At 53.1% G+C, this 20,726-nt stretch overlaps 4 protein-coding genes across 4 annotated transcripts; 2 read left to right on the plus strand and 2 right to left on the minus strand.

Annotated features, from left to right (window-relative positions):
• Positions 1-1,403: 1,403 nt before the first annotated feature.
• J4E90_007409 (uncharacterized protein) lies at positions 1,404-2,872 on the minus strand (the record flags this gene model as incomplete). Its single annotated transcript, XM_051436948.1, has 3 exons — positions 1,404-2,137; positions 2,202-2,628; positions 2,687-2,872. The coding sequence occupies 3 exons, from the start codon at positions 2,870-2,872 to the stop codon at positions 1,404-1,406; spliced, it is 1,347 nt and encodes a 448-aa protein (XP_051289694.1).
• A 5,637-nt stretch (positions 2,873-8,509) lies between these two features.
• J4E90_007410 (uncharacterized protein) lies at positions 8,510-9,718 on the minus strand (the record flags this gene model as incomplete). The annotated part of the gene is made up of 4 exons (XM_051436949.1): positions 8,510-8,929; positions 8,978-9,026; positions 9,076-9,317; positions 9,374-9,718. The coding sequence occupies 4 exons, from the start codon at positions 9,716-9,718 to the stop codon at positions 8,510-8,512; spliced, it is 1,056 nt and encodes a 351-aa protein (XP_051289695.1).
• A 1,938-nt stretch (positions 9,719-11,656) lies between these two features.
• On the plus strand, positions 11,657-12,256 carry J4E90_007411 (uncharacterized protein; the record flags this gene model as incomplete). The annotated part of the gene is made up of 2 exons (XM_051436950.1): positions 11,657-11,770; positions 11,813-12,256. The coding sequence occupies 2 exons, from the start codon at positions 11,657-11,659 to the stop codon at positions 12,254-12,256; spliced, it is 558 nt and encodes a 185-aa protein (XP_051289696.1).
• A 2,565-nt stretch (positions 12,257-14,821) lies between these two features.
• J4E90_007412 (uncharacterized protein) lies at positions 14,822-15,725 on the plus strand (the record flags this gene model as incomplete). The annotated part of the gene is made up of 3 exons (XM_051436951.1): positions 14,822-15,001; positions 15,114-15,526; positions 15,638-15,725. The coding sequence occupies 3 exons, from the start codon at positions 14,822-14,824 to the stop codon at positions 15,723-15,725; spliced, it is 681 nt and encodes a 226-aa protein (XP_051289697.1).
• Positions 15,726-20,726: the final 5,001 nt, after the last annotated feature.

The following is a 20,726-nucleotide window of genomic DNA, read 5'->3' on the forward strand; positions in this document are numbered from 1 at the left end:
CCTCGCGCCTCCATTCCAAGTATTCTACTACCTGCACGACTGAACCGACCGGTACGCAGAACCACAAGCTCACAACCAAGTGAACCACTCACCGGATATGCGGCTCTGCTCGTACTCAAAGAACCATACTTTCTCGTAATCACGAAACTGAGTCGTTGTAATCAAGCCAGGCGCGTGATGCACGTAGCTGCAGGCAGAAAGTGGCTGTGCAAGGCGTTCCCGGAACCCGCCGAAGACGGAACACTGAACCACCGATATATATACAGTCGCAGGAGAGACTCGGAATCCTGCAACCTTACCATGCCAAAAGATACAACTATCTCTGTTAAATCCGATGATTCCACTTGTTCTGCCTGAACTGGTGCGAATCAGTGTCGTAAACCCGATAACTCCATCCTGACACGTTGTGTCCGCGGCATGGATACGCCCCGTCCTACCTAGGTATGGTATGCTGTAGCAACAACTACGTATATAAGCTGTAGAGAGAAAGTAAAACTGCATATGACTCAAATACCAGAAGAAGCAACAGCAGTCAACCAACAAACCTCATTGACTTAATCCCAAACATGTCCGCCCCCACTCCCACCGTCAACCTCCCCAACCTCACAACCCACCAATCCATAACCGACACCCTCCACCGCCTGACCCTCGGCCTAGACAGCAACGATCGCGCCCTCGTAGAATCCGCCTGTCACAAAACACCCCAAATGACATTTACCTACGGGCCGCTGGGCGCCCAACAAACCGTCACGGGGTTTGACGCAATCAATCCTTTGTTCGATCGCGTCTTCAACCTCATCACTACACATACAGTGAGCAATGTGAGGATAGAAGCGGAGAGCGAGAATGCGACCTTCGCGCGCATGACGGCGCATGTCATTTCGTACCATGTGAGAGAAGAAGAGGCGTTCGTGCCGGCTGATACGAGTTATACGGCGAGTTCGCTGTACGACATGCAGCTGCTCAAAGACGACAACGACGGAGGACTGTGGAAGATCACGACGTGGAATGCACGGATGTTGTGGACAACGGGAGATATCAAAGTTTTGCATCCATAAAGACATAATTTGCATATATCGACTATATAGAAGGAAACTTTTCTTTCGTCTCATTCTTCCAGGTGTCTTCTTCTTTCCGTTAAGGGTTTATATCGTAAGGAAATATCGGTTACATAGTAGATCATATCGCTAATCCAGACGCCGGCGCCGAACCAACATGTCCCATTAATCGCTATTTTCGCACAGACGGACCAAAATGTCGGGCGCACTTGTGTGTCGTAAACACATGTACATGGGTATCAGAAGCAGCTTGCATAGAGTCAAAGGGGGAATTGAGAAGAAATCGCTCGGATGGGAATTCGGGTTAAGAAGATAGGAGTGTGGCTGGATAGTTCGTCGCCGCACTTAAAAGTAATTGCCCTTGGGGATGGCGCAGAAGATGCCGACAGCGACGGCGGAGATGAGAAGAGCGCCGAGGATGGCTTGGATGAAGATGGTATCCTGGATCTGGCGGAGAGCAGGCTCTTGAATCCAGACCTCACGGTCAAACACCTTCCTCACGACATTGCGCTTCTCGTAGCGGGCGACCCATGGCTCGTCTTCCCAGGAGTTGCTCGACGCGTGCGAGTCAACGCTCTGGAAGGAGTCGGACTTGAAGTCGTAGCTTTGCGGCTCGTCATCGGAAGCGAAGAGCTCCCATGGTCGCAGATGTCGGTGGTGCATGCCGTGAAGAACGACACACATGCCCTTCCAGGCTGCAATCAACGTCGAGATACCAATGAAGAAACCGATGAGGGAGATGACACGCCATGCACGACCGGCGCTGCTGAGGGTGAGGATGATCGCAACGATCAAACCAGCAACTATGCCGAAGATACCGAGGCCGCGGGCGAAGATCACACGCGGACGGTTGCCATTGCATATGGTCCACCGAACAAAGTTGGGGTGCGCTTGGCAACGGAGCGACCACTCGACGGTGGTGATGATGTCGGTAAATGCCGACGGATGGGTCGTATTTTGCAGAGCGTGCAGCAGTGCTGTACGCTCTTTCGACGAGAGGTTCAGCTGTCGCGAACCATTGTCGGCAATGTAGATGGAGATGATGCGATTGATCTCTTCCCGGTAAGGCTGGACGGATACTGTGGTGGATGAGCGATTGGACCCTAGAGGCGAATGAAGAAAATTAGCAAAGGTAATACTCACGTGGTTTCCACTTTAGTCCTGCGTTATCAAACGCACCAGCAGCACGTTGAGTGTGGTCAACTTTGCCGGTAGTCATGCTATCATCGTACGAGTCAAGGGAGTAGTCGCGCCTGGGTTCGACGCTGGTTGGCGTGCGAGGAGGCGTGAAGAAGGGATTGTTGCTACCCTTCTCCGAATCAGCGACCTTGCTTTCGTTGGCGAAGTCGGTGCCCTTGAGCATGGCTGCAGCGTCGGCATTGTAGCTGACGGTGCCGGGCCTGGCTTCGGGGGTCTTTTCGCCAGTCCACTCGGGAGACAGAACCCTCTCGCTTTCCGGCAGCGCATTGAAACGCTTGACGTAGTCGCGGTACCAGAGGAAGAATTGCAAGTTCTCGGCCGACAGCTCGATGTACTTGAGGAAGTTCATGAAGTCGCGGACAGTGCAGGGCTGGGAAGTGTCAGTGAAGGTGCTTGGAAAGATGATGCTCATGACAGTAACAACGTACAGGGCAAGCGCCGCCAGCGATGATGGTGTCAAAGGACAAGGCCTCGGGAATACCGTGGGACATGCCGCTGCTGCCGGACTTGATGGATGCATTGATCGACTTTCGCTTGTCTTCGGTGTTGGTGGAAGAGGCAGTGCCGGGACGAGGAGCTCGCTCAGGGCGGCGATAAGATAGTGAGTAGACCATATTAGGCAGGATCTGGGGTCGAATCTAATCGCGGAAGGAACGTGGTGTTGCGGGGTGACGACAGCACGTAGTCAATTGGTGAGATGGCAGGAGCAACCGTTCACACGCACCGTGCCGCGCGTGGAGATGGAATGCTATATACCTACTCGGCCGATGGGGCGAGTGGAGTAGTGAGACTGAGCTAGCAGAAGATCTGGAAGAAAGCTACTTGCGTAGTCGTCCAGTAGTCGAGCGCTGAGACCGATTGCCGCAGGGCAGGGTGGTAGCGTGGATCTGACTAGTGAGGGCGAGCAAAGCTTGGGATGGAGGTAGAGGAAGTTTGCGCGTGGCCTCTGGCGAGGTAAAGTAGAGAAAGCAAAGTCACGGTCGAGCAGCGGTGTTTATACCCGCCTGCTCGGCATGGCCGTATTCCCACCAAGTCTTCCAGAAAGCGGTCCCTATTCGTGGCAGGCACATGGCTCTCCACCTTCACAGCTTCCTGCCGCCTGCGGGCATTTTCCCAAATGAGCCAGCTGTAGCGTGGGGACGTCAACGCCTGGTCGCACATGGGATCCTCGAGGTCGCCGACAAGTAGGTGCGCCCCACCGCGGCCGTACAGTAGACGGCATCGCGACGGACGGTAGACGCTAGCATGCCGGGACATCAAGATGTGCACTAGGCCCACGCGCCATGAGGAGTCGGCAATCTGGGCAGAACCCGTGTCGATCGTCTGGACCCGGCTAAGCTCCCTTCACAATTGCAAATCTCTACCCTGTTTGCCGGCCTTTTGGCTTTCTACGAGACAGCGTGGCGCCGACGGTCAAATGTCACATTGCGGTGCAGCCGTTGGGAAATGAGGACTCGACACGCCTGCGTTGTCAGATTGCCTTGGTGTTTCAGTGATGCGAGGCATCTCAAGCTTAACGCTCGCAAGTGCGGGCGGAGAACCGAAGCGAGCGACGGTCAAGAAGCTGCTTCGAGAAGCTGCAAGAGTGACGTCCTTTCAGACAGCCACAATGTTGTTTTAGACAGCCACAAATTTCATAATTGTACGCGATCGACGCTGCATGCATAATGCCAGCGAGCAGATGAACGCCAGTAGTCCAATCAGCGGCCGTCAGCGTCCTGATGGGCGGTCAGGATGCGCGCGCCCGGCCTCCGTCGTCACCATGCGTACCAAACTTTGCAACCATCGCTTAAGCCTGGACCTTCTCAAACATCTCCTCCCCAAAAGCTTTGCTCCACGCCCTCACCACTGGGAGTAGTCTTGTGGCTTGCGAGTCAGTATGATAACGTCGAACTGGTGGGTAAGGCAAAAGAAGAGCTGATGGCGCCCAGGCTACGGCTCATCTAGTATGCAGCAACGGCAAAAGCAAATATGCCGCCTACGACATCTTCGAGTGCGAGCCAAGATGGGGAAAGCGCCACCATTGCCAGGTCCCTGGAATTTGGAAGTCCGCACTCATCGGACTCATTCCGTGTCAGCCAGCCTGACAACGACGAATGGCTATTACTCGGCCGAATAGGTCGTGTGCAGGGTCTTCACAGTTGAACTCAACCCCTATGTATAGACTGCGGAGCTTCCGCGGATGAAGAAAGTAGGAAGGGCCTATTCCGACGACATCCGTCGAGGCCAAAGATGAGTCGCGGACACGATATGCTGCGTGAGTGCTTGCACGGTGTACTTGCCATATCAACACCAGAGTCTCAGCACGACCGAAAGTCAAATCTTGTCCCCGCTGATGGATGATCGATCATGTGCCTACCAGCAAGCGTGCAAACACCGAAACCTTCTGCAGAATACCTCGTTCTTGGGACGAATGTGCGCTGGAGCTGGGCTGCTAGCTCAAACGCTCCATACGCGCCGTATAACGGTACAGATGTAGCGCTAGAAGCTAGAGTCGCCGAAACTCTGGTAGTCGACAAAGTTGACAAGTCTGAGGCTGACTGACTGAGTCGCAACCCGGCATTGCCAAAAGCGGGTTCGCGCACTCTTATGTTTCCCCAACGGGCGTTGTGAGACGTGATCGCTCATCACATTTCTGTGCACAGCATACGATAGTTGCCACTGCAAACTTTCGCAGAGCTCGACCAAATCTTATGAGAATGCGCGCAACATCCTCTGCGTTTGGCCAGCGCATGTTACCAAGCCGCCCAGCCTAGCAGCTCCCCGATCAGTGGGACTTTGATGCTAACATCGAGACTTCTTCTAGTGGCATGCGCTTTGGCCCCGCCGATTGGACTCAACCCTCAGACTGGGAAATTTGGCGTCATTGGGGATACGTGTGGCGTCCGTCTCGTCGCATTGGACCCTGCGCAGTCGATTTGCAAACGGGATGTGTTGCTGGGAGTTCTTCTTTTCTTCTTCCCGTGTAACGTTCTTGCGATTGCTTCCGAAGCCCTGGATCTGGAGTGCGCCTGGTGGTACCGATAAGATGCATTCAAGCCACGATTGCGTGTACCTGAACTATTCGATTCTTCGCCAGGAAGCACCACGTGCGACTGTCCATCTCCCGCTCTCCAGTTTCCCGTAAACGTCACCCAACAGCATCTTCCTGGAAGGGTGTTCTACTTCGCAGGACCGAGCGTTTCAGGTCACCAACAACCGAAAAGGGTGGGCATGTGGACGCGACGACAGCGGGAGGCTCAGGGGAAAACTCGCATGCTCGCGTGGCCTGGGATGTAGCGCGACGCCTTCAAATTATGAGTCTGGGTGACCTCATTGGTGCGCTGCGCGGCTCATGAGAAATGCGCATAATGCTCTCCCGTCTTTGCAAAATACCATGCCCTCATCTCCGTCCCGTGCGCAATTGTGATCGTTGACTTTTTTTTTCGACCACAGCCGAGCACCTAGGCAACTACAAGGCCTGGTCGCTACGTGGCCGGTGCTGCAAAGCCTGCTGTGAATGTGGGTTGAGCGAGGCAACTCATGTGCTGTAGAGCTGACCAACATGTGTGGGATGTCATCCGTCTGTCCAGGTGGCGTTGCCGGTGGGCGGGATCAATACATTGGATACGTGGGTAGTCGGGTCGCGTCTGACTAGGCGGTGGCATAACTATCGGCTGCGATTTGAGTTCTTGCGGTCATGCTGTCAAAGTGAATATCCCATCCCTTGGCTTGGCGCAGGTGGTGTTGGCGGTGAGTGCTCGAGGCAGTCGCGATGAGCGTCCCGGTCAGCTTATATGGAAGGACGAGTTGGTGACACCTGCCACATTGCGCCGTCGTACGTATACGGCAACACGCAACATGGCATCACCTCATCTTCATACTAACGGGCATGTGGTCTGCTAACCATTCATCTTACCTACGCTTCTCTCAACTTTTCCCCTTCACCACTGTCCTCGATCTTTCCCATGTCATTGAACGCCGTCCCACCACTTCCACGTTCTGTCGTCGTCGTGCTACGCAGTTGCATGAGCAACCGCGAATCCATGGCGACTGCGACTTCCAGAGTCATCCGGTCTTTCCGTGATGTTTGGCGCAAGACCTTCCTGAACTACCAGGACAGCATGTTGACGCCCAACACTTCGCTTGCATCTCAGTCTTTCCGCACATATCCATCCCGCCATTTCTCGGTGCGAGGTTCAGCATTACTTCCTCATACAGATCGCTGCCATGGGACCCGACGATGACCACCTGCTCCGGCAAGGTCCCAAGTTGGGCTTCGTAGTCGTTCGTTTCAACAAGAGCTCTATTACTCCCGTCTCTCCCAATACTCCCGCTAGCGTACATCATATCGGCACTTATCATACCTTCGCCAACGCTCAGGCCACGGCCCTCAGACTTTTCCAGCTCGCACTGAACGACTTCTATCGCAGGGGACAAAGCGGTCGATACTTCAACCGGATCGACCTCGAGCGGTCGGGATCGATTATGATGTATCAACAGCGTCCGAGTAATGGATACATGGCCACTCGCGAATTAGTAGTCAGCGAGTTTCGGGTGGTGCTAGTCAACATGTCGGACAACTTCTGGGAGGTGGAAGCACGTCTTATAGGAGAGAAATTCACGTTGGTAAATCCGCACGGTGGCTTCATGGACAATACGCCAGTACCTGAATCGAAGATACCCACTGTGAGGCTTTCACGCAAGCCGGATCAGCGCGACAACCCAGTAACCCCGAGTCACGATACCATGCAAGAAGAGCATGTTACCCTGCCTGAGCTCGCTCAACCCTCTTCGCAGTTTCCTCTGCTAGGTCCACAGTACGATCAAGAAACTCAGCCAGACTGGACGCGGACTCGTACACCGTTGTTCGACCGTCGAGCCGACCCACCCTTCCGCGGGCCCGGCGACAGACCATACGCTCAAACCATAGTCTTCTCGCCGCCTCCACCCACTTTACCCGGACTTTTTGGCGCACAAGACTCTGGAGCTATCTGGTCGAAGAAAGCGGTGGCTGTTGTCTATGGGGGACAGTGGAACAAGAATGGATTAGGAGCACAGAGAGACACATGTTGACGCAGATATCCTCCGCAATGCAGCAAGAGAAGAAGTTCCTGGATTATTACGCGTGTGCCGAAAGCTTGAAGCAGGGGGGTCACTGACTGAGAAGAGCTATTATGGTTAGGATTGGATTCATTCCGTACACGACCTTGGTACAAGCGGTTTACATACCTGTACATTCCAGAAGCTGACTCCTAAAATCACAGTCGATGGAAGGGTGGCATTATTTAGTCCTCTACATTGCGAATAAATGCTTTGATAAACCTTTCATTGGATTGTCCAAGCGATGGGGATCATACTGTGATCACAACGTGATGCATGCATGACCTTTTCTGACCTATCTTCCTGCAAATCTTCCCTTCTTCTATCCCCTTCGCTACGACACACTAGCACATATGACAAACAGCCAATCAGTGACCATCCCCACCTTCACCCTCTCTACTCACCATGCTAGCCGTACCGCAGCTCACAAGAGTTTTCAAGCAAATCGTTATCCTTGTCGTCGTCTTCTTTAGTGCTACCGCCATGGCTAACGACCCTGACACCTGGCGCTGGAAAAGAAGCACACGCTTTGTGAACACTACGACTGGCTTCCCTTAACCCCACAATTGCTAGAAGACAGTGTACGTGCATTGCAAGCCATGATGTGGTAGTGTGGTGGCTGACTATGAAGTAGCAAGTTTCAAGACGTTAATCTCGTGGGAAAGAACTGCGATATGCTGCTTTTGGTGGATGTCAAGGACTTGAATTGGAGGGGCGATCTAGCGGTTAGAGTAGCACGTCGAGGTGATGAACTGCACTATGGTTTCCTCCCACACCTGCAACTCCTGAAGATCTTGCAAGCGTCTACATTGCAATCACAAAAACGTGACGTGATCTACTAGATCAGATAAATTAATCAGTAAACATCAGTGACTACTGCACGTTAGACGATGTGTGTGTGGGGTCTCACCGATCAAAGCAGGTGTGAGTGGGGCTCTGCGGGAGAGGCGCATCAGGTACGAACACGCGAAGAAAAGCACCGGAGATGCATAAAGCGGTAAGCTACCCTGTACATGCGATCTACAAGATCTACGAGGCCGAAGCAACAAGGTCCCAAAAAAGAACAACACTGACGCGTGATCATGTGAACAAGCGTCAAAGCTCCCAGCCATCCATCCTTCTCTGCGTTGTCGCCAAAAGCAGGACAGGGGCAAAGAGTAATATGCGATCTACGCACGGAACGCTTTACCCGTGGAAGCAACCGTCCACGTAGCGTTCGAATGCCCCGGAAGCGCGGGGATCCAGCTTTGATCACCGATGTCCTCGATGACCTTTCGCGGCACGCTGCAACTGTTCATCATGTCCATGCTCTGTGTTTTCATCGATGAGCAGCTGACGTAGCATTCCTCGTCCATGATCTTTTGAAGCGAGTCGTCTTTCCAGCCGAAGATGTAGTCGCCGTGGTTCCCGTACCCGGTGTGGTCGTCGAATGAGTAGACGAACGGTTGGCTACCGTCTGTTGGCCAGAGAGAAGCGTCGTTGAAGGGTGCGGTTTCATAGATTACTTCGTACATGAGTTGCGGCATGCGCACGGGATGGGAGGCTGGGCAGGGGCCTTGGCTCTCGAAGGTACCTGAGACGGGGTAGGCCTATGATGCGTTAGAAGATACAGTCTCCAGAGGGCGTAGGGATCATACCATATGAGCCATGTGATCCGGAGAATCTAGGTCTTCACCATTCCAACACCTGCTTCAGTCAGCATCCTTCCCTTTGCGAGATCTGCGTCACTACTCACGTTGGGAACCTTAAGTTGACCATGATGCCTGCTGGGCAAGGTTTGGTAGGGAACGCTTTTGTTTCTGGGAAGCGTGTGCTCGGGTCTTGCAGACAAGTATATGTAAGTTGAGGATACCTATCCGCTTCTGCCTTTGTAGATGCGATTGGTGAGCCGATGAGCATACGAAAGCCCGGTTGGAATGCCTTGACCTTCGCTTTCTGCTGGTAGTCGGCAAGCTGATTCTGCATGTAGTAAACAGTCTTCATAGGTGGACAGTCAGTGCATGTCCCTGGGCCACTTGTCCTTCATTACTCACCATACCGCCGTTTTGACCCTCAAATCCTGCATTGCCTTTCTGGCTGACGCGCTTATAGGTACCATTCCTCGCGCGAAAGTAAAGAGAAGCCGTCCAGTAGTTGGAGAAGTCATCTGCAGGCTGGCAGGTTGTGCATGTGGACATCGCAGGTGGGTCGTGAACATCAGGGCTCATATCAGGGACGAATGAGTTTCCTCCGATGATCTGGTGGAGATGCGATGATGGAGCATTGCCTGGTTCGACCAAGGGGTCAAGGCGATCTACGACGAGCTGCGAGCATCCGAATCGAATAAGAGCCTTGGTCGGGGTAACGAGCACCAGGCCGGCGAGGAAGTTCCAGAGCATCTTGAGCTGGCTTGATGTGAATACAGTGTAATGCTGGAACGATGGGCTTGTTAAGGATTGAAGTACTCCGACTTATATATCCCTGGGTTGGAACTCTTCGAGACAGACATGCATGTGCCGAATGACGCAGCTCACAGCCCGCATCGCAAGCCATCGCAGCAATCGTAGTAGGCTCTTGGTGGATAAGGCAGCAGAAGCTGTCAATGTCTGGCCTAGAAGATAAATTACCCCACCTGAGACATGTGTGTAACTGCTGAATGTGTCTGTTGAGCAGAGCAAGTGCCGGGTTGGGTGGGTTATTGTTCATATGGGTCCTATCAAACACATTGCAGCCAATCTCCAGGCCCCTTCTGCTGGAAGTCGATAATGAGAAACGAAGCTCACTGATTGTTCAGCTTGTTGCTATTCGACGATTTAGAGTATGGACTCGTTCGTTGATAATCCATACGTGAGAAGTCCACTCGCTCTGACGTATTGAGCGACATACAAGGCGGAATAAGATAATGGCACATAAAGGACGATGAGAAATCCGAAGCTCACGTCATTTCGCATCTCGAAAGTATCCGAAGGTTTTGTATGTAGCGATCTGTGCCTTTTGAAAAGAGCAAGCTCCGCATAGCCGGGTTGACCCCACAGGCCGTGCCATCAGGTATATTGGTATGCGGGGCATCAGCCATAACGACTGTGTAGTGTGGAGCCATGCTTTGCTCTGATCGAGGCTGCTCTTGAGCTGGAAACCCACAAAGCATGCGCGTTGGGCAGCTGAAAGAACGACTGTTGGGCTTGCGCGAGGTGCTGGTACTCGATCGGCGCGTGGATTGTCCGTGGGCGTCGCGCGTTACGCGGAAGGACCAGCAGGTATACGGCCGCGGATACCCCCACAGACAGCGTGGGTGACATGTACAATGGACGACGCCCCTGAACCAAGTTTGTTGCGGAGTGGTAGGTGACAGGTGCGCGATAGCAAGCCTCGCGCCACAATGCCTGTCGCGCGCGTCCCAAAGCGGTATAGTCACTTCGCAGACACGTGTCAGCTCAACCATCAGACACACCGCTTGAGCCTCATTTCCCATCACGATCGTTCGCTTCACGTGCAAACCCGCAGTAATGGAGATCTAAGTGCAGGAACGCACCAATCATTGTTCTGCATTGTCCAAGATGCTGCACGTAGGATGCAAACGCTTATGTCTCACATTGGGTCTGCAGCATGAGCTCCACGCGCAGAGCTGGTCCCTTGGAATGACTCTTATCATGCGTGCGCGATCGTTGAGGCTGTTGACAAGGCTAGACTTGGATGTAATTCCCTTTGCTAGACCGCTTGGTATTGCATACCCCATAGCGGTGTGCTGTCTGGAGTGGATCGTGAACCCGGAGCCGCGTCTTCGTAGCATATAGTCCGTAGTTCCCTCTTTGAGAGTGCCGTATACTATTCCTCTCCCTCGTCGTATGCATCACGTATAGTTATCTGTCGAACACAGCACCAATGCCTATCATGTCGCCTCACGTCATCACTGCTTTTCAGCAGTATCTCAGATGGGATAACGATATCAAGAGACATATCGATGCGAAGAATCGGGCACGAACATTTTCCATCACTCGAAGTGGTCACAGTGCTTCTACAGAATGGCAAGAGCAGATCATGTGGCGACCAGGCCATATGAGGAGGAACTCAGCAGGCAGTGAGCGTTCAATGTAGGGCCGCAAGGATGGGTCTGAGTTGATAGGTATGTCTTTCACCTTCACTTCCCGAATTCGAAGACACAAGCAGCATGCTTCATCTATCACCATCACCACTCATGAGACCTGAAGCCATGAGAAAACTTTTCGCATTGGAAGTTTCTCTTGCTCAACCTCATCCTCACACACAATCTCTGCGGATATTGTACAGCACACCATACTAATAACTACATCCAGGCATCGCTCGCGAATTCCTTCAACATGACCAACCAGGGCACCCACAAGCGCCCAGCCAACGACAAGACCAACTACCACCCCACCCCCGGGGAGGTCGTCACCAAGTTCACGGCGTACGCCGGCTACGTCAACCTACCAGTTGGTGGCTACAAGACCCTCGGGATCTGTCCTTCGGCCTAGGATGACACTCCCTTGGAGCCTACGGAGAACGATCCCTACCACGTTCCAGCCTACTTCGACTTGAGCGAAGCGCCTACATCCACACCTGAAGAGGTCAAACTCGAGTTCAACCCTCCGCTTGTGCACTACGCGGAGCTCAGGGGCGGCCTCCCAATCGGCTATGTCTGGATTCCACCGAGCTCTCCCGAGCCGATGCCGCGTGAAGTCACTTCTGAGCAGGATGTCGCTTTCACCACTCCGCTGCGGCCGGCGAGGAGCATGGGTACTAGCCAAAAGCGCAAGAAGACTGTCACTTTTGACCTCAGCACCCAGAAGAAGCGCAAGCGAGATACTACCGCTGAGTTCCAAGCTCGCTTCACCAGTCCGCTGTCGGAGGATCTGTCAGATGCGCCTGATGGTCTTCTGACGCCTGAGCCGAGGGAGTTTGTACTACGCCGTCGCTAGTGGATGGGAGAAGGGAGCTGGGCGGATACTGGTAGACGGGGTTGAGCAGTAGACCGAGAAGAGGAGAGATTACTACGTTGAGGGGTTTGGTTGGTACCAGGGCTATAGCTGCTTCTTCCCATTTGCCTTCAATGCCACACCCTTTTGTCTCTTCACACCCGCGAATCCTTCCAATATGATGACCCACATCTGCACCAACATGATGACGATCCTCACAACCTGATCCTTCCACTCCAGAACTGGTTTCCTTCCCCTCATGAATTTGGCATCTACTACTTCCCATCCAGCGTCGCCTCCCAAAGCCTCTCCAACTTGTAATCCACTCCGGCATCCGTCTTCATGGAAACCATATCCTGTCCATGCGCCTGCGTACCAAATGCCTTGCTTTCCTTGAATTTCGTGGAGACGATCTTGCGCAAATACCATGCGCGAGTTGTAAAGCGGATGTCGGTATTGGTATGTTGCCTGGGTAAGGGCAGGAGAGGGCGGATGCGGTGGGTTGAGAGTGACGAGGACATTCTTGTAGACGTCACGGGGGATGTGCTGCAAAGTGTTCATGTCGTAGGTTAGACAGACGGTCTGGAGGGCACCGGAAGAAGTAGTCAGGTTTGCGGATGATGGTGTTTTCTGCTTGGATGTGGTGAGGTAGTTCCAGGCGGACCATGCTGTTCGTCGTTGAGGCATGAGCTGGGTGTTGTTAGCAATAGTTGAGTATATTCAAATCATTCAAAACTCACTGAAAGATCAGAATGCAGGTATGCTGTGTTTGGTGTGGTTTCGAATGCGTCCAGGATGTCCTTTTCCGTCGCTGTCGCCTCGTCGCCTAACATCCACCTCGCCTGGTCTCCATGACAAGCAAGTACCACTTCGTCAAAAGCCTCTGTCTGACCTTCTCCCCTTCCACCCAGCTTTAATTCGACTTTACCACCTTTTCTTGTTGCCGCCAGAACCGGCGTCCCAAGGTGGCCCTCACAGTTGCCAGCCAGATCCAGAACTGCATCTATGTACTTGCTAGATCCTCCTTCAACAGTCAACCAAGGTGGTCTCTCTGCTATGGTACTAAGTAGGTGGTGGTTCCACATGAATCGTACCAAAGTCAATGCCGGAAACTCCAAAGCGCATTTATCCGCGCCCGTACTCCATACGCACGCTGTCATTGGGATGAGGTAGTCATCTCTGAACGCATCTGAATACCCCTCTCTTTCGAGATACTCGCCGATGCTCATTTCCGTAGCGGCGACAGCTGCGGGTGAACCTGGTGGGATAGCTAGAAGATCCAGAGCAAATTGATTGAAGCGGATGATGTCGAATATCATGCGCCAGAAGGAGAGCTTGAGCGCATTGGAAGGTTGCGCGAAGAGTGAGCTGCCCGACGTGCCCGACCATTCAAAAGCACCAGCATCGCGAGATATGCCAAAGGTCATCTCTGAGTCGACGGTTTTAACACGCAACGCTGAAAGGAATTTGATGAAGTTTGCTGGACGTTCGTTAGACTTGGGACTACGTAGACATGTGGTTTTGACGGGGAACGAACGGTATGTAGCGGTGTTGAGGACGATGAAGCCCGTATCAACAGGCGTGCTCTTGCCGTTGTGTGTCCACGGCACTGTGTTGGTATGACCACCAAGACGCTCCTCTTTCTCGAAAAGATGCACTTCATGCTGGGTGTTGCGAAGTGCGTAGAGGGCGCTCAGGCCCGATATGCCACTCCCGACAATGGCTATGCGCTTCTTCTCCATCTTTCCGGACATGATCAACTAGCGCGTAATTATGGCGAGGATACTAACAGCCAGGTACACGGTTGGAGTTGACGCACCAGAGTGACGAAAGAAATTGAGCAAAGGAAAGCTGCTGCTGCAAAGATGCGAGTCATGATGTCATCGATTTGAAGCGAATGCCGTTTCAGTCGGCGCATGACTAGTGTCGAGGGAAAGTACGCACGCTCGAAATGTAGGCATTGCAGGTATCGTGAACTCTCAGCTGCGTGTTCTGAACGCAGGAAGAGGTCCGCGGCATTATACAGTCACTTGGCCATGGGTTCGAGACCCGCTCTCTTGTGGACACGGCAGACTAGGGCCCATGGCATTATCAGCATCATTGTGGAGCTGACTTTGCATCTTCGCATTGCTACCATGTGGAATACATGAGACAGTCAGGAACTATACGACACGGCTGATGGCTCTCAACCTTGGAAGGGGCTAAAGCAACACCTACGTAATCACAACTTCGGCATCGGCGACGCTCGTGTTGGGTAATGCGTTGTGCTAGCAAGCTGCGACAGGAGCAATCTTCGTCGTAACAAGCAGGAGTGATGATATGAACGCAGTAAAGGACGTAAGGTGGCCTTGCCGCTTGAAGATTCCCCAGATCCAGAAGCGTAGTGGCACACGTGACACGGCAGGGATGACCTTGGCAAGTGCGTAATGCGCCTCATGAGCTCCGGACACCAGGCTCGGAGCTGCATTCACAAACACATCCAACCCAGGCCGCCATTCACACTCCAAGGACGATAGCCCCCCATAGACACCGAAGCCTACACTGCGCAATCCAGACTTGACCGCCGCCATGTCCAACCTTATCGACGCCGATGCAGGCACCGAGCGCTTCAGCGGCTACGAAGCCGAGTTGAAGCTGGTGCAAGCCGACCTCAGCCAGCAAATAGAGCAGATCAAAGAGACCAGCGGAGAGCCCCGGAAAGCCGCGATTAGCAGAGCAGAGCGCGCGCTGGAAGAAGCCGAAGAGCTGGTGAGTCGCCGTCTAAACACACCTGTTGCGCATGCGATAGCCACCACCACCACCACCACCACAACACCAGTACCATGTACAAGACCACGCTGCTAACCCGCCCACCCCCCAGATCGGCCAAATGCGCCTCGAAAAGTCCAACATCCCCGCCAACCTCAAATCGAAATATAACGCGCGCTTCCGCAACTTCGAACACGACCTCGACACGCACAAGCGCAAGCTAGAAACCTACACGACAGACAAGGCCAAGCTCTTCGGCGACCGCTACACCGACAACCCCGAAGGCGGCGATGCGCAGCTCGAGCAGCGCCAGCAACTCCTCTCGGGCACCGATCGCCTGAACAGGTCGAGTGGACGGCTGCGAGAGAGCCAGCGCATCGCGCTCGAGACGGAGCAGATTGGCGCTGGCACACTGAGCGATCTTCATAGGCAGAGGGAGCAGATTACGAATACGAGGGAGAGGCTGCTGGAGAGTGAGAGTTATACTGATCGGAGTATTAAGACGTTGAGGGGGATGGCGAGACGGTATGTTTTCCCGCTTCTTTCTGTTCATCACGCAAGCTCCGGTTGATGTGGAGTCTAGATGGATGCCTTTTTGGTTCTTGAGAGAGGGTGTGCTAACGAGGTTTTGTGCAGGATGGCCACGAACCGCATCATTACGATTGCTATCATCACCGTCTTGGTGCTGCTTATCATTGCGGTCATTTACAGCAAGTTCAGATGATTACTTCTAGGCGCGACACGCGTCTCTGTTTGGCGTTTTGGAGCGTAGTATATTGTACAGATGGGTATTGTTGATTTGAGGTTTAGATATCGAATGGCATCCACAATTGTCGTTTCAGGAAGCAGCATTCTGCTACATCTACAAGCCGTATTCTCTCATAATCGACGCATGTGCATTTGACGTGTTTGTGTATTAAAGGATCTAACAATCCACATTGGTTCTACTGCCTGAGTATTACATTATCATCTAATGTGCTTCGCTTCCGTACTCCCTCACCCTAATCGTGGTTGTATGCAGAGTAGAACGTAGGTAAATCCAGACACCAGTGATTAGATATTACATATTTTAAGCGTAAAAGAGAGAACGTATGACAGGAATAGCTCTAGAGAAGGAATGGCTGATGTAAAAATGCAAGACAACAAGTCTAAAGCAAGCCTGAAGTAAAAGACGCGATGCGCAAGACGCAGGCGTGGAAACTAGACAAACGTGTCGTTTCAAGATGTTGTCCAGCATGGTGTAGCAAGGGTTAATTAAGTAAGGTGCCGGATCCTCTATCGGCGCGGTATTTACGGGGCTATTACCCGCGCCCGAGGCGGACGTTGTGTCTCTCCAATGACGTGGCCTTAGCACGTGTGCGGCCATCGTGGTCGTCATCGGTGATGTGGTGGTGTAACGAGTGTGGTGGTGACATGTCGTCGTAGTCAAGAGCGACTTTGATGCTGCCGGCGTTGGGACCGTTGCATTGGCCGGGCTGGAGTAAACCTGCTCCGGGTCGTAAGAGCGACATGAGTCGTATCTTCGTCGTAGCATTAGCTAATGAAAGGACGTGTCCTGTGGCTTCATGTTTGGGTAACGAGCGTGTTGTTTAGGTGTGATGAATCGTAGGTTGTTCTGGCAGGCGGAAGGATCATCTAGAGTCGGGTTCAGTCTGCGGATCCAACAGGGAAAGGCGTGAGAGGTAGCTGTTTATCTTGTCCCGGCACAGGCGTCCGTGGTGGTAGTGGCGATGGCGTCCGCTGACTGCTTGATTGCCGGGCATTGGGGCCCAGTGCCAACGGTGAAACGGTTCGTAGAGGGGCGGGGAAGGGTGGGCTAAAGGGTGTGACAGGCGACATGCGGAGAGGATCAATGCTCCCTTGGAAACGGGTAGCAGACCGCCCTCGTGGTGTGCTCTGTGTGCTTCGTCCAGAACTAGTGCTTGCGTTGCGGGAGTGGTTGTTGTAGCTGTGCATGCGGATCGTGGTCGGGCGGCTGTTCGTAATAGAGAAACGACCGCTTGCAGTCCGAGAGAGCGTCGCTGGGAGTGGCTGAAGGGGCATGATGTCGCTTTGGACTGAATCTGCCCGCGGCGGAGTGTATGTCTCAAGCTTCATGGCCTGTGAGGTGTTTGGTCGCGACGATGACCGCGTGCTGGGTCTCGTCAATGTGGTGGCAGTACTGGGCCGAATGATAGTATCCCTAGCCGTGTTCGGTGCTGTTCTCGTAGTGGCGGTAGGAGGACGAGTCATGGTCGTTCGTGCTGTGTTGGGTCTGGTCCTCGTAGCTGCGGTACCAGGCCGGACGCTCGCTCGTGGGCCAGCTCCAGGCTTTTGGCGCTCGATATCGAAGGCTCGCTGGTCCGTGTATTGTGCCGCTGTCGAAAAGTAATGCGGTGCTATCAGAGCGAAGAGCGGTCGCATAGCTGGTAGACATGCACAAATGATTCCGACATTAACCTCCACCGCAGATAGTGTCGCGTGATCTTTGTTGTCGAACGAGACGTCAGTCGAGTTAGCGATGTCGTCCAAAGTATACAGTCGGATGATAGAGACCATGGTACCGCTGTTGGTCTGTTAGCATTGGTGATACCCGAAACTGCCTGGGTTGCCCTACCTAGCGCCCAGCACGAACATGCCCACCAAGCCTTCCTTTTGTGATTTGGGTATTTGAAGGGCCCGGACGATAGACAATGGCATGAGGAAGATGACTACGTCTTGCGCAATGTTGACACCAGCATTCGTAACCCATATGACAAGCTGGTTCATGCAGCGTCCGTTCCCGATAGACTTGTCCCATGCAAAAGCGACGGGACTGCAGATAAAGACGCTCGAGAAGGTCGACCAGCCGCCGTAGGCTACGACAACACCCAAGACAGCGAAGCACGCTATGCGGAAGTTTCGTACAGGAAAGATACGGAGATACTGTACAAGAATGGATATCTTTGTCACAGTGAGTGTGAGGTTGTAGACCCAGACGCTCGCCCAGAATGACTGTGTGGTTGTTAGTCGCAGTACAGATAAGCGATGAAAGGTAGAAGCCCCCCGGTGCATATAGGTGACGCGTCTGCATCACTCAATGTTGTGACGACCGTAAGATGTGCTGTAGTCAGGCACCTCATGACTGATGAGCCGGGATATCCAAGTATATGGCTGGAGAACAATGGCTTTTCTGAACTTACAATTTCCAGTCTATCTAGCTTGTCGTCTTCAATTCGCGCACCATGCTCTCCAAGGCCGTTCATTACTTGCTCCGCCGTCAGCACAGCAAGTGCGATGGAAAGAACCTAGGAGTCGTCAGCGAAAGATGCACGCTGTGCAGTCAGCTTCACTTACCATAGCAAATACGATGCATGCATCTTCAGGCCCAGCTCCCTTGGATATTACCAGTCGAGTAAAAAGTCGTAGAAACACCACCAAGCCAGAAACAAGTGTGAAAGCAAGTACGATGATATTAACCCGGGTACCAGCGGGCGTGATGCTACTCGTATCCATATTGACCGTATTATTAGAAAGACGAGTGCGCAGAACAGATAATGTAAGGGAGTCGGAGTAGTAGACCTGCGAAGATGCGCATGGTTCAAGCACTCATGATGGCTGATCCGGAGAAGGTGGTAATTGGGATGTTCAAAAGCTGATAGGGATAGGAGATGCGGTGTGAGGTCGGTACCGCAGTACAAAGTTGAACAACAGCCAGTGTTAGAAAGATGGCTCGGTATATTTCAAGAAGAAAAAGCGCTCATTGGTAAGGAAAGTCGGACGACAATGACCCCCGGGGACTGGGGTGAGACGCAGGTTCCCGACGTTCATGCTGCATTGGGAAGCGCGAAGGGGACCAATATCGAGAAGACTCTCCACACCATGGGCACGTTCCTGCAAAAACGACCGTCTCATACGTACGATAGTCACGGTCCGCAGATCGCATGGTGCACTGACCTAATGCTGCCTTGTGGCGACTGGCGAGGCTCCAGGTTTGGTAGCAAAAAGGCAGAAATAGTCGAAGAAGGGGGTATAATGTCGCAACTATACCCTTAGGGCCAACTCGTGGCAGCCACGGATAACAAGTCACCGGGTTAGGTTAGCTTAAAGGTTGCATGGCTGAGGCCAGGGCGCAGCGGAACTGTTGATGTCGCATGTCAATAACTAGATGCCGCTTTTGACAGTTTTGTTTGGAAGCAGGAGGGCTGTCTGTACGACGTCGAACACTGCGAAGATGTCATGTGGCGTGTGGTGGAGGAGTCTGTCGCGCGCAAACATGTGTGTGAGGGGCTGTGGTTGGCCCATCAAGCACACGTACCTGCATGTTGCGTGCTCGAAGTGTAGCAGCTCGGACGGTATGGCGCAAGACTAATGACCTTGCTGCAGATCTAGCCGAACGCAGACCGTGCACCGAAACCTTGGGGACTATCTTACGGGTCTGAAACGGACCTAAGACCATCGGCGCGCTCTCCACCATATAACGTTTTCTCCAGGCATTTGGCGGCTTTCTCACACAATCTTGGTAGATTTGATGAGAACAGAGTGGATTGATAGGAGACTAACCTTGTTTTGGCACACTGATAAGGCCCGCACCATGCCGCTAACGGTGGAATTCGAGATCTTGTCCTGCTTTTCGACTAGGGAGCGACCGCGGCTGATCCCCGGCTGCTCGATTTCACGTCCGAGTCACACGTGGTATGGGTTCGGTACATGCCGGCCTCAGACGCAGGTTGGGTCGGATTGCGCACTCTGTTCGTTTACAACCTTCTCTGCATCTTCCGACAATAGCGTGTCGGTTCTGACGCTTATGCCTCAGAATACGTTGAGCGAGAAGAATGCCAATTACGATGTGGCCAGACCTGTAAGCGAATGCAGAGCCAAATCTCCTTGTGATGAAGCAACCTACGAAGCTCCAGCCTCGTCCATAGTCATGGTCGGCCTTAAAGTTTGTGCGCTGTCTCTCTCTAGGCGGTGGGACGCCTGGGACGGTGCCAATGAAGTTTCCCTAGGACAGTGTTGCCGAGGGTTTAGACCAGTCATGCAATTATTGACAGTTGTCAGATCGAACAGTGCCGCTGGTGTTGTTGTTTCGAGGATGGCCGTTATTGGTTTGATCTGCCGGAGTCGCCCTTTCCCTTGGTCCTGTCAAACGCGGTCTTTGGAATCAGCGACAAATTCATCCATGTCGGAATTGACTGCATAGATCTAATGCATAGGCGATATGGAGCTGTCGCAGGAGCCAAGAAGCATTTCTGCCTGAGAACGAAAGCAACGTTGACGCGCCTCATGCGACTTGCTGGAAAGCATAGTGACTTGAGTGGGGACAATGTTGTCGGCGATCCAACGCGCACGGCATGGATCTACCAAGTAGATCCAAGGGGAGCTCGGTGCTTTACGCGGGGGTCCAGGGGACATAGTGGAGAGCCGTCTGGGAGATCGTCATGTGGTAGCATCGGCGGATGCGACGCGTGATTTATACTTTTCGGCACCAAGCGCGAAGCGAAAGCAAAGCCGATCACATACCGACAGTAGGCACCCGTGGACTGCATCGTCCTAGACAACGCTGATCTACGCTCTTCATCGTATAGACCGTATGGGTACGAGAAAGCACCGTGTGAGGTGTGAAGCGTGTCGCACAGTTGTAATAGTATGCAGCAGGAAGCTCGCTCGTGAATGGGAAGCGGCCAATCTCTTCATAGGCGACGAGCTGCGAGCGCTTGCGACGTACTGAAAGCGGCGAGATAAGGCGGGGGGGGGGGGGGGGGGG

The sequence above is a fragment of the Alternaria incomplexa genome, assembly GCF_024043165.1.
Source record: "Alternaria incomplexa strain BMP 0042 chromosome Unknown scaffold_10, whole genome shotgun sequence".
Lineage (NCBI taxonomy): Eukaryota > Fungi > Ascomycota > Dothideomycetes > Pleosporales > Pleosporaceae > Alternaria > Alternaria incomplexa.